Genomic DNA, 12,405 nt, shown 5'->3' with positions numbered 1-12,405 from the left:
GGCCAACTTTTTCACTCTCCACTTTCACTTTCATCAAGAGGCTTTTTAGTTCCTCTTCACTTTCTGCCATAAGGGTGGTGTCATCTGCATATCTGAGGTTATTGATATTTCTCCTGGCAGTCTTGATTCCAGCTTGTGCTTCTTCCAGCCCAGCGTTTCTCATGATATGCTCTGCATATAAGTTAAATAAGCAGGGTGACAATATACAGCCTTGACCTACTCCTTTTCCTATTTGGAACCAGTCTGTTGTTCCATGTCCAGTTCTAACTGTTGCTTCCTGACCTGCATATAGGTTTCTAAAGAGGCAGGTGAGGTGGTCTGGTATTCCCATCTCTTTCAGAATTTTCCACAGTTTATTGTGATCCACACGATCAAAGGCTTTGGCATAGTCAATAAAGCAGAAATAGATGTTTTTCTGGAACTCTCTTGCTTTTTCCATGATCCAGTGGATGTTGGCAATTTGATCTCTGGTTCCTCTGCCTTTTCTAAAACCAGCTTGAACATCTGGAAGTCCATGGTTCATGTATTGCTGAAGCCTGGCTTGAAGAATTTTGAGCATTACTTTGCTAGCGTGTGAGATGAGTGCAATTGTGCGGTAGTTTGAGCATTCTTTGGCATTGCCTTTCTTTGGGATTGGAATGAAAACTGACCTTTTCCAGTCCTGCGGCCACTGCTGAGTTTTCCAAATTTGCTGGCATATTGAGTGCAGCACTTTCATAGCATCATCTTTCAGGATTTGAAATTCCAGGAACTGGAATTCCATCACCTCCACTAGCTTTGTTCGTAGTGATGCTTTCTAAGGCCCACTTGCCTTCATATTCCAGGATGTCTGGCTCTAGGTCAGTGATCACACCATCGTGATTATCTTGGTCGTGAAGATCTTTTCTGTGCAGTTCTTCTGTGTATTCCTGCCACCTGTTTCCCTCATGCAGTGTAAATTCCATTAGGATGGCAGACCTGGCCTCCCTGTTCTACATTGGCACAATGCTCAATAAATTTTCATAATTTGAACAGATGATAGCAATTAGCTATTTGAGTCTAGACAACTTGAAATTCAGGTCCCTGGGCTTTCATTCTTATTCTGTCACCAGTTTTCTAATAAAATTTTAAAATCATTTTATTTCCTATTTATCAACTACCTTAAAGTCACATTATAAAAATCAACACTACTAATAAGTGTACAGATTAAAACCTATCTTGTTATTGTCATTTAGAGCCAAATGATAATAGGCATCTGAGTAGTTCTTTTAAAGTCTAAAATACTTTTATGGTTATGATTTTCATCTCTTCAGTAATTCTGAGGTGAGATAATCAGCACTGTCCTTATTAGGCAGATGAAAAAGAAAGGAAAAAATTCATTACAGAGAACTTAAACTAATTGCCTAGGGCCTCGAGTATGAAATCCAATAAAAGCAGATGTTCTGGCATATGTTTTTTCTCCCCCCCAAAAAAAACCAAATTACTTTTCAGTAAGTTCTACATTAAGTTTGTGGTATGCTTGTTTTGTTTACAGCTCCTGGTGATAAACAAGATAAAGTCAAACAGAAAGCATTTGTGGAGCCATATTTTAAAGGTGATGAAAGGTATGTTGGCCTTGGTTAATACCAGCAATATGATTGGAAGTACAACAGAACTATCTTTGTCAGAACATCTCTGAACTGTGAAAATTGCTACTTTGGTTAAAATAGAATGCATATCATTTACCTTCCAACCATAACAAAAATGGAACTCAGGTATAAAAAATGACAAATTTTTAAAATAAGGAAGTTTTTTTTAACCATCACATTCTTTTTTGGATGGTGGTGACAGTTATTTTTTCTGCTCTATTATAACATGCTTTATTCTTACCCTATTTTATTGTGAACTGTATTTGAACTTCAGGAATTTGTTAAATACTGTAACTTGGGCTTCCCTGGTGGTGACTCAGCTAGTAAAGAATCCTCCTGCGATGTGGGAGACCTGGGTTCGATTCCTGGTTGGGAAGATCCCCTGGAAAAGGGAATGTCTACCCACTCCAGAATTCTGGCCTGGAGAATTCCATGGACTGTATAGTCCATGGGGTGGCAAAGAGTCGGACACGACTAAGTGACTTTCACTCACTAACTGGGTGGCAAACCTTAGGTTTGTGCTTCAGAGTTATTTTAGGAGAATTTTTAAATCTTAAAAAAAATTTAAACAGAAACAGATGAGATTCTGAGCAAAGGACATGACTAAATTCTGTATAAACTTAAGAGTCCATAAACTTTTTGAAAGAAAATATAGTTGTAGCAATATTGTTTTATCACCTCTTTCTCAGTCTTCCTTTTTAAGTTCACTGTTGATCCATAATTGAGAGTTGTTGGATTTAAGCACAGTAAGGACCTAGACTCTTAAACGTTTTGAAATAGAGCACTTAAAGCTTTCCTTTGAAGAACAGCACTGCCAACTATCAAAATACCTTAAAAGAGTAGATGTGATACCCACAAGTCATTTTAAAATATCTGTTTTTTTGACTCAGACTGATTAAATTCACTGGGGTTATTTCTGTTATAAACAAATTATGATGTTACATAAGTCTTCGCTTAATTATAAGTTTGGAGTTTTCTATATTGGGCTTCTTAAAGCAGGATACAAGTATATTAATAAAGATTCCTGATTGCTTTTTCTGACCAAAGTACCGCATACCCATTAATCCATAATACCTCAGTAGCTTTGACCCTTCCTAGGTTTCCAGTGGTTCACGGTAGGATCTGATCCATTTAAAGTGAAAGTGTTAGTCACTCAGTCCAACTCTTTGCAACTCCATGGACTGTAGCCCACCAGGCTCCTCTGTCCATGGAATTCTCCATGGCAATAATACTGGAGTGGGTAGCCATTCCCTTCTCTGGGGGATCTTTCAGACCCAGGGATCAAACCCAGGTCCCCTGCACTGCAGGCAGATTTTACCATCTGAGCCACCCAAGCACAAATGATAGTTGTGCCTAATGTTTTGAAGAATTTAAGGTGGACAGAAGCAACAAAAGAAACTGTTAGAGAAAATAGCAAATTACATGCAGACAAATGAATCTGTTCTTTGGGGAGAAGCAGGTTAGCCCTGATACCTGGTTTCATAGTTCTAGAAACTAAGTTAACAGAGACAGTGGTCTCTCTCAGTTATGTTACTGAATACCAGTTACCGAGTTTAATAATACAGCATTCCTTTTTAATTAGGTTATTTTATATTTTACCACACAACCTAATAACTAATTTCAGCCAGCCAGAGGCAAAAATAGGAAATAATAGTTATCTTTTTCAGTTAGAAAAAAGTATCTGTAAAAATACCTGATATGTAGTAGGCACTTAATATTTTAGTGAAGAGAGACTGAAGAAATGCTTTTGTCTCTCACATACTGAGGAAGCATTTCAAATAAAATGAATGAATGGGGATTATTTTTCCTTTGGATGCTCACGTTTGCTAATTTAAAATGTAAGCCAAAGGTCTCTATAGTAACAGATAAATTTATTTTTTCCCCAGAGAGACTGAATTACAAAATTTTCCTCATATTGAGGTGGTTCGGAAAAAAGAAGAGAGAAGAAAATTGCTTGGACACACATGTAAGGAGTGTGAAATTGTAAGTACAAATGTAAACTCTGTTATATGGGGTTTCTTTGAAGTTATGACTTCATGTACATGATTTTAAAATCATAGATATAAACCATATTTGTATCTAGAAACAAGCTTGAGCCAAGAATAACAGAGTAAGTACATAGAGTATACAGACTGGCTGGGACCTGAGAGAGAAATGGAGAGGAAAGCCTCCATTTCTCTTAGAGTCTCTGTAAGCGAATGAGGGGCCTCAGTACTGGTTCTTACTTCCGGCTTAAGACATTTACACCGTTTGTTTTTTCTCTACTTATTTGTATTTCTTTTAATTTTTTCCCCTCGTGTTATATTATAGTGGAGACTTTAATACATATATTATTGGGGAAATTTTCGATATTTCAGTCAGAAACTTTGCTGTAATATTTTTTACTTAAACACCAGCACTCTCAGGAAATGAGGTATACTCATAATTGTTTTTCTAAATAACCAGTACAACCATAAGCTCTTTTTTTTCTTCCCTAAACATTTTCCTTTCTAAAAATAGAATGAACAGATTCCACTTCATCCTTAGAACCCACCTGCATTTCCCCTGTTTACTTTGGGTGTCTTGGACTAGATGTATATCTTGAAGTAGATTGTACTAATTGTCCTCTTAGTGAAGAGTCCTAGGCAGGTTCTGTGTTTTTCTGAAACTTGCTGTTTTTGTTTATTCTTTTTGTTTCTTCCCTTGCTGTCCTTTAGCTGTTGGATACTTGTTTCCAGCAATGTATTTATTTCCCCCTTAAATTTTATTTTTAAAAACTAAAGCTAGAAAATCTCATGCACAGAGGAGCCTGGTGGGCTGCAGTCCGTAGGGTCACACAGAGTCGCGTGTGACTGAAGTGACTTTGTCTGCGTGCACACACACACACACACACACACACACACTCACACATTCACACAAGCACATTAAAGTTATGTGTGAATAGGTTACAGTGCAGGTAAGCATTTGGTGAGACAAATGCTCTCATAAACTTGAGTGAGAGTGTAAATTGAGATCACTAATTTGGAAAGCAGTTTAGAGATAACAAGCAAATGTATCTTGAGTATCAGTGTATCGTGAGTTTTCATAATACAAATTGAATATATCATGATTTCTTAACTAAGGAATGTGATCTATACTAACTGAACCTCCAGTTTTTATAACTAGAACTAAAATTACCAATTAGAAAAAACTCTTTCACTGGAAACTCTTACTTTCCTTCTCAGAAATCATTTTTTTGTGTGTGCTGTTATCCAGTGTCTGAAAACATTGTTTCATGCATTTTATTCTTTTTTTTTAAAGTTTTTTAATATAAAGGGTAAATCTGTTCCCTGTTATTCCTTCATGACCAGGAGTCAAAGTGCCAGCCACATGTATCTAAATACCGTCTGTCTGCTTACAGTTCTGAAATATTTCCTATTTCATATTCCATGTGAAATATTCAGTGAACACGCAATACACGTGTGGCTGTGTAATAGTCACCTCAAATTTCACATCATAAAGCGAGCATACACTTTTACCTCCAGTTCTCAGACCTTACCTCTAAGCCTTCTATATGTCCATTCTCCTAGTTGTTTAAGCCAGAGATCTTTTAGGTATCTTCTTTCATCTCTCATATCTCAGTAATGGATCTACCAGCAAATCCTATTGATTGTCTGTTCAACACAGCAATAAATGGTCTCTTCTTCCAAATGATCTTCTTAGAATAAAAGTTAAATCATGTCAGTCTTCTGCCCAGAATCTTTAAATGTCGTCTCCTCTAAGAAATGAAATCAAAGCCCTTATCAAGGACAACAAGCTCACACCCCGTGTCCTCTCTGACTTCATCTTCTGGCACTCTCCCACCTGCTCGCTGTGTTACAGCCACCCTCACCTACTGTTGTTTTGTCTGTGTGAAAGAGAAATATGTTAAAACCTTCATTTAAAAAAAAATTCTGATCCTAGTCTGCCACTTGCAATAGGTGATATCTTTGATAAAATATCACTTGGATTTTCAGTTCCTCAAGTGTAAAACAGAATTAGCTGGATTGTGTGATCCAGTCATCTGTGTTTTATCAAACTTTACACCATTGCTTTGTTTTCTTTGGATCTAGAGCTTGAAGACCTGTATAGTTTTCCCATAGAAGTTTTATCTTTCTTTGCACGAAGTTTAGGGTCTTTTTGGTCACAGTTGCAAAAAATAATATGCCTTTGATCCTAATTGATAGATCTAGTTTAAAAGGGCAAAGTCATGAAGCCTACAACCTTCAGAGCTAAACTTTTATTTTAAAAAATAGTGAAAGGAAAATCACTTCAAAACATACGCTATATCCAAATAACAGTTGAGAAATGTGCTGTTCAGAGCACAGACCTTGGCTTTTTTGTTACTGGTCTGAGAAAAATGAATAGTTTGTATGTATGTAAATCAGCTCAGTGCTTCACACTGAGCACACTCACTGTGAAGTTCAGCTGGCTTTTTTTTTTTAGTTGTAATACTATTGATGAAGGATACAGTATGTTGCCTTACACTGTGATACAAGCCCTCTTCTTTGTGGAGCAAACATTTCACAGACCACTAATTATTATCAGTAATTTATAGGTAGTAATTTACTGGTAGGTGGTATAACTTACTAATATTATCCATAGGAATTCATTTTCCTTAGCATGCTTAATACTTTAGTAGTTTTTTTAGCTTCTGGTTTTTAATCAGTAAGCATAACACTCCATTTATTATTCCTCAGTGGAAAACCTAACCAGTTTTATTATCAGTATTATGCAGATTTTCCAGCAGAAGAAAGAGAAAAGAAGTTGGCTTCCTGCTCAAGACACCGATTTCGCTACATTCCACCCAACACACCAGAGAATTTCTGGGAAGTTGGTTTTCCTTCTACTCAGACTTGTATGGAAAGAGGTGAGAGTATAGCTTATGACATTTTGGAACTTTTTAAAAAAATACTGTGTATAATATATATACCCAAGTCTAAACATTAAACTTTTTCTTCATGGTTCTCTACCTTCTGCTATAAGTTGAGAGCCAGTTTTGTGGCACAAATACAGTTTTCTAAAGATAAAAGGCTTACGTTTAACTCTTCAAATAACTTCATTGGAATCATTGTTTACAAGCATGTTAATGAACTGTGTATGTGTTACCCTTCTTTTTTTAATCATTCAAATTTAAGAAAGTAATTTCTCTTCTGTCTAGTCATCGAAATGGCTTTTAATAAAGTAACTTTACAAAAGTTGCCAAAGTTACATTGTTGAAAAGCATCTTTTTTTTTTAAGAGGCTGCTGTGAATTTGGATGTTAAAACTTCACTTATCAAGAATGCTAGTTATTTATAAACCATATTTGAGTAAAAAAGACTTTTGTTTGGGAAACTGTTAACATGCAACTCACTCCTTCAAATACAGCACTTACATTTAATAGAATCGAAGAACATATGCAGCTTTAAAGCTCCAGGTTTCTTAGCCGTAAGAAGCTTTTCCAGAAGATGCAAAGTCTATTACAGCTGTTACCATACTTCCACTTTCCCTTTAGCAGGTCCTCTTTGACGTGATGTCTCTGCTTGCTCATCAGATAGAATTAGTCTGGATAGAGCCTGTGTTTGCACCCCTGATAGGTTCTCAGGGTATGGCAGACACAGTCCTCCCTGAAAACTACATCATGGAGGAGACACCCTTAGGAGAATCAAATAGTCTGAAGAGTATAGGGACCATGTCATCGCATCTCATAGCTACTGGAAAAAAGTCTTCTTGATAAGCACCTACATTTATCCTAACAATCGAAAGATCATATTTAACACTTGTCCCCATTTGCACCCAATGGGAGGTAGAATAGGAAAGTGCCTAACAGCCCCAGTTCTGGAGTCAGATGTTGGCAGAGTCCCCACTCACTTGCTTCCCAGCTCTAGGAACTTGAGCGAGTTATCAGACTTCCCTGGGTCTCCATAAGCTCAGCTGTGAAATACGCGTAGTGGAAGCTACTGCAGAGGACTATGAGTTATCCCAGACAATGTTGTATACAGCACACTTGATAAATGTCTGCTGTTATTTTTAGTACAAATGAGAAAGCTGATGCTAAGTCATTCATCATCACAAGCGGCTAATAGAAAAATCATGTGAACTTAAAAGGCATGACATGAGACAGATGTTGACTGGATATATGCTAAAATATGTATGTTGCAAATATAGTCTAAATTTGTGATTTATTTTTAAGGTTACATTAAAGAAGACCTTGATCCTTGTCCTCGTCCAAAAAGACGGCAGCCTTACAATGCGATGTTTTCTCCAAAAGGCAAAGAGCAGAAGACATAAATGTTGAAGCAAAAACAGAAGAGAGGACAATTTTCTTTTTAGTTATTTAAAGTTGGTGTTAAACATTGATTTTTTTTGATCTCCTGTAAACTGGTTTATAAATCATTTTTCTATTGAAAGTGTTTTTAAATGGCATTTACTCATCACACAGACAACTATTTAAAAATGTGGATAAGTTTATGTTGTATTTTCTTGCTTTTGCACCTTGAAAATAACAAGGTGCTTTTATTTTGCACTCTAAATTAAGAGTTGTTTATTACTTTATTTGGTAATATGTAATTACAATTTTGAAAATACATTTGTTGTAGTCTGATTTGTTTCCTCTCTTCTTTTTACTCCATCTTCCCTTGCTGTTCACATTCAGCAGTGACTTCATGTTAACATTACAGATTTTTATTCTCCTATGTAGATCATTTTAATCCCCAACTTTCAAGTCTTTTTTAAAATGCTAAATTTTAATATTCCTTTAACTTTTCAACTTGAAGTACTGTTCTGTTGGAGAAGGAAATGGCAACACACTCCAGTATTCTTGCCTGGAGAATCCCATGGACAGAAGAGCCTGGTGGGCTACAGTCTATAGGGTTGCAAAGAGTCAGACACAACTAAAGAAATTTAGCATGCACGCACACACTATTCTGTAGTGAATTCCTTTCAAAGTGACTACAGATAACTTTCTTTCCTTTGCCATGTATTATAGATTAACATCCTCTGATCATAATAGTCCAGCCTCATCTTCCTCATTGATCAGGGTTAAATGACATCAGTTTTATGTTTTCACAGGATTAGAAATCACTGATATGTAGTATCTACTTATATGCTAGACCCTCTTTGTACATTGTTTGGCTCTGAATGTGATCTTAGTTCTTTTTATAAACAGCTCTATCATAGCTTCTATTCAGCACTTCTCTTCTCTTCCCTTCCCAGATTGTTTATCCTGTGTTTGATTTTTGTTCTCTGCTGGCAGTCAACTAATCTCTCCCAATAATAGCCACTCACTGGTCACCTACTATATGCCAGGAACGGTGCTGCACTCTTCACATAGTTTTTTTCTTTTAATCTTCAAATAATCTTGTGAATTTATGAATCAATACTAAGCTGTAAAAAAAAAAAAAATCAACCCCCAAATCAGATTAAATAACAAATGACTAGTTTTTTTTTTCTCATGTTGAAAAGTTTGGAGATCAGTGGTCCAAAGCTGGTCTGTGCCCTCGTGGTGGACCCAGATTTCTTCTGGCTTTCTGCTCTTTCATACTTTATATGTGGCCTCCATCCTTTTATTAGTTATGCCACCTCTAGCATCATGTCCATGTTCTAGGCAGGTAGAAGAGAAAAGAAAAAAAGCACACATCATTTGTTTTTGTCCCTCTTTAAAAAGTTTTCCAGAAGGCCCTTTGCAGTGACTCGGCTACCTCTAATAACAGGTGAAGTTCAAGCTCAGGGTTGCCTGATTGAAGAATCAGCTTGTTTAGCGCTTCTGACAGGCGGGAGTCAGAAACACCTGAGTTGGAACAGGGCACCACAGGATGAGCAGTTACAGCTGTATGTGTCTATAGTGATTTGGTTTTTTAAAAGGTAACATAAGCAGAGACAATAGGAGATTGTCTACCTGATAGTGGCTTGATAGCATTCCAACCCCTTAAGCAGCATTTTTCATTTCTCCTCAGTTACCCTGTGAGATTGGGAAAGCTGAGGTCTCTTTCCACTGTTGATCAGCTCTACCTTTAAATGAAGTAACAGACACTTTTTAAAAACACTTGTCACATACATTTAAATGGAGAAGTGCAGTTTGGTATTTAATATGTATGAAAAGACTGTCTTCATTTGTAAAGCATCATAGATGTTAAACAGTATTTTCATACAGACATGTATCAATCACTGTATGTAGTTACATAGTTTCAAGTTGCCCAGTGAGCTTTTCAAAGTTGAAGACCTGTGATTTAAACCTTTGAAAACATGCAAAACCTCTGTTGGCACTTAAAATTAGATTAACACCTTTCCTGCCTTTGACAGGCATTCTGATTAAACCATCTGAAACCTAAGGTTGTCAGAGGTAGCAATCTAAATGAGTTAATCATGGTACCCAGATACATACAGAAGATAATAACATGCTACCTAGAGAAAAGAACAAGTGAAGCAGAAGAATATTCCTAACACCTTTCATGTACTGAAAAATTTCCCCAAATCCAACTGGAAAGGCAGCTATTAGTAGGCTTAACATATTCGTAACTCAATTTAAATTGCATCTAGCTTATGTATTTAAAAAATCGGAGAACATTCTTAGGCCCTCTAAAACAACTCTGAAAGACTGCAAAGATTTTTCCCTAGGTCGTCTTTAATTCATAATGTAATTGCCAAAAAGAAATAGTGTTGCAAAAAGCTATTACATAACACTGGTAGGTTTATATAGCATCACCGACTCAGTGGACATGAATTTGAGCAAACTCTGGGAGATGGTGGAGGACAGAGGAGCCTGGCAGTTCACGGGTTTGCAAAGAGACACAGTTTAGTGACTGAACAACACGTTTCTTAAGCATTCATCAAAGCACTTTTATCTTTACCAGGTATAATACATACAAGTATTGCTACTGCTACTGCTACTGCTGCTAAGTCGCTTCAGTCGTGTCCGACTCTGTGCGACCCCATAGACGGCAGCCCACCAGGCTCCCCTGTCCCTGGGATTCTCCAGGCAAGAATACTGGAGTGGGTTGCCATTTCCTTCTCCAATGCATGAAGGTGAAAAGTGAAAGTGAAGTCGCTCAGTCCTGTCCGACTCTGAGCAACCCCCATGGACTGCAGCCTACTGGGCTCCTCCGTCCACGGGATTTTCCAGGCAAGAGTACTGGAGTGGGGTGCCATCGCCTTCTCCGACATACAAGTATTAGAATCAGGCAAATCTTGACAATTTTTTTTTCCAATGGGGCAAGTTTTAAAGAACACACCTGAGAATCAGTTACTCCTGACACCCTAACAAGCATGAGTTTAATTCTGAAAAATGCCACTTCAGAATAGGCATTTAACTCAAGTTTTACCATTCAGGTGTGTATTCTCAGCAACCCTAGCAGTTTAAAACATCTCAAAATCTTTCTCTTTGCTGAGCTGATGTTTTTAGAATGGTTCCTTAGAAAACTGAAGTGTCCTTGCACTTGGATTCTTTACTATGCTCTTAAGGAATAAGTGAAGAAGTTGTCTGCTGTCAAACCAGCAGAGGCCACAAGAGAGCTATTTTTGGAAAATAATGGGACCTACGGGCTGAACACTCATAGGAGAAAATTTATAGGCTAAATAGGATATAAATTAGAAACCTTTGGTACAGTAATGCGAGCTCACTTAGCAAAAAGCTTTCAGCATAGTTGCTGTTGATTAAACCAATGACAGGCAAATAATTCATGGTCCTGACAAAAAAATAACAAACATGTACTTACTAAGATCATGGCATCTGGTCCCCTCACTTCATGGCAAATAGATGGGAAAACAGTGGAAACAGTGAAAGACTTTATTTTGGGGGGCTCCAAAATCACTGCAGATGGTGACTGCAGCCATGAAATTAAAAGATGCTTGCTCCCAAGAAAAGCTATGACCAACCTAGTCAATGTATTAAAAAGCAGAGACATTACTTTACCAACAAAGGTCCATTTAATCAAAGCTTTGTTTTTGCCAGTAGTCATGTATGGATGTGAGAGTTGGACTATAAAGCAAGCTGAGCTCTGGAGAATTGATGCTTTTGAACTGTGGTGTTGGAAAAGACTCTTGAGAGTCCCTTGGATTGCCAGAAGATCCAACCAGTCCATCCTAAAGGAAATCAGTCCTGAATATTCATTGGAAGGACTGATGCTGAAGCTGAAACTCCAATGCTTTGGCCACCTCATGCGAAGAACTGACACTGGAAAAGACCCTGATGCTGGGAAAGATTGAAGGCAGGAGAAAGGGACGTCAGAGGATGAGATGGTTGGATGGTATCACCAACTCAAGGAACATGAGTTTGAGTAAACTCTGGGAGTTGGTGATGGACAGGGAGGCCTGGCGTGCTGCAGTCCATGGGGTCACAAAGAGTCGGACGCGACTGAACTGAACTGAACTTACACACTGGGCATTTATATACAAGAGATACATGACCTCAGTTATTATCCAGTAGAAGACCAGACATCAACATACAAAGATGCTCAAGAGGTCAAAGAAGCTTGGACTGAGTGCCAAAGAAATATTAAGGATAATTAGAACTTGAACCATACCTTCGGATGAGTTAACCTCGAGAAGAAGAGACAACACAATCTAAGTTGGGAAATGAACCCAAATGTGGAAATGCTAAAATACTAAGAAGCTCTGGACATATTTTGGTTCTGGCCCCTCACTTTGTAATGAGGAAAGAAAAGCCCAAAGAGAGTGACTTGCAAGGTCCTAACAGCCTGGAACAAGATTAGTCTGAGGCCTCGGTCTGGTGCTCTTTCACCTTGAAGCATACTGCCCACAGATAAATTGGAGCTTGAGAGGAGGGCCATGTGGCATTATTTGTGAAAGAGGCAATAAACATG

At 37.7% G+C, this 12,405-nt stretch overlaps 2 protein-coding genes and 1 long non-coding RNA gene across 8 annotated transcripts in view; 1 reads left to right on the top strand and 2 right to left on the bottom strand.

Annotated features, from left to right (window-relative positions):
• LOC129635779 (craniofacial development protein 2-like) overlaps positions 1-5,683 on the bottom strand; it is a 43,973-nt gene extending 38,290 nt beyond the window's left edge. Inside the window, exon 1 of the mRNA XM_055558952.1 lies at positions 5,125-5,683. The gene's annotated coding sequence lies outside the window, so the exon portion shown is untranslated. The remainder of the gene's footprint in view (positions 1-5,124) is intronic.
• RBBP8 (RB binding protein 8, endonuclease) overlaps positions 1-8,174 on the top strand; it is an 81,921-nt gene extending 73,747 nt beyond the window's left edge. For all 6 annotated transcript variants that reach the window (XM_055558946.1, XM_055558947.1, XM_055558945.1 and 3 more), the window contains 4 exons: positions 1,514-1,583; positions 3,494-3,590; positions 6,333-6,474; positions 7,779-8,174. In XM_055558946.1, the coding sequence (XP_055414921.1) occupies positions 1,514-1,583; positions 3,494-3,590; positions 6,333-6,474; positions 7,779-7,876 (407 nt within the window). In that variant the 3' untranslated portion in view covers positions 7,877-8,174. The remainder of the gene's footprint in view (positions 1-1,513; positions 1,584-3,493; positions 3,591-6,332; positions 6,475-7,778) is intronic.
• A 117-nt stretch (positions 8,175-8,291) lies between these two features.
• LOC129635780 (uncharacterized) lies at positions 8,292-9,698 on the bottom strand. The gene is made up of 3 exons (XR_008706448.1): positions 9,483-9,698; positions 9,286-9,374; positions 8,292-9,187 (listed from the first exon to the last, which is right to left on the bottom strand). It is a non-coding gene; the product is annotated as an uncharacterized LOC129635780 (long non-coding RNA).
• Positions 9,699-12,405: the final 2,707 nt, after the last annotated feature.

Source organism: Bubalus kerabau, chromosome 21 (genome assembly GCF_029407905.1).
Source record: "Bubalus kerabau isolate K-KA32 ecotype Philippines breed swamp buffalo chromosome 21, PCC_UOA_SB_1v2, whole genome shotgun sequence".
In the NCBI taxonomy this organism is placed as follows: domain Eukaryota; kingdom Metazoa; phylum Chordata; class Mammalia; order Artiodactyla; family Bovidae; genus Bubalus; species Bubalus kerabau.
This window is presented reverse-complemented; position numbering and strand designations above follow the sequence as displayed.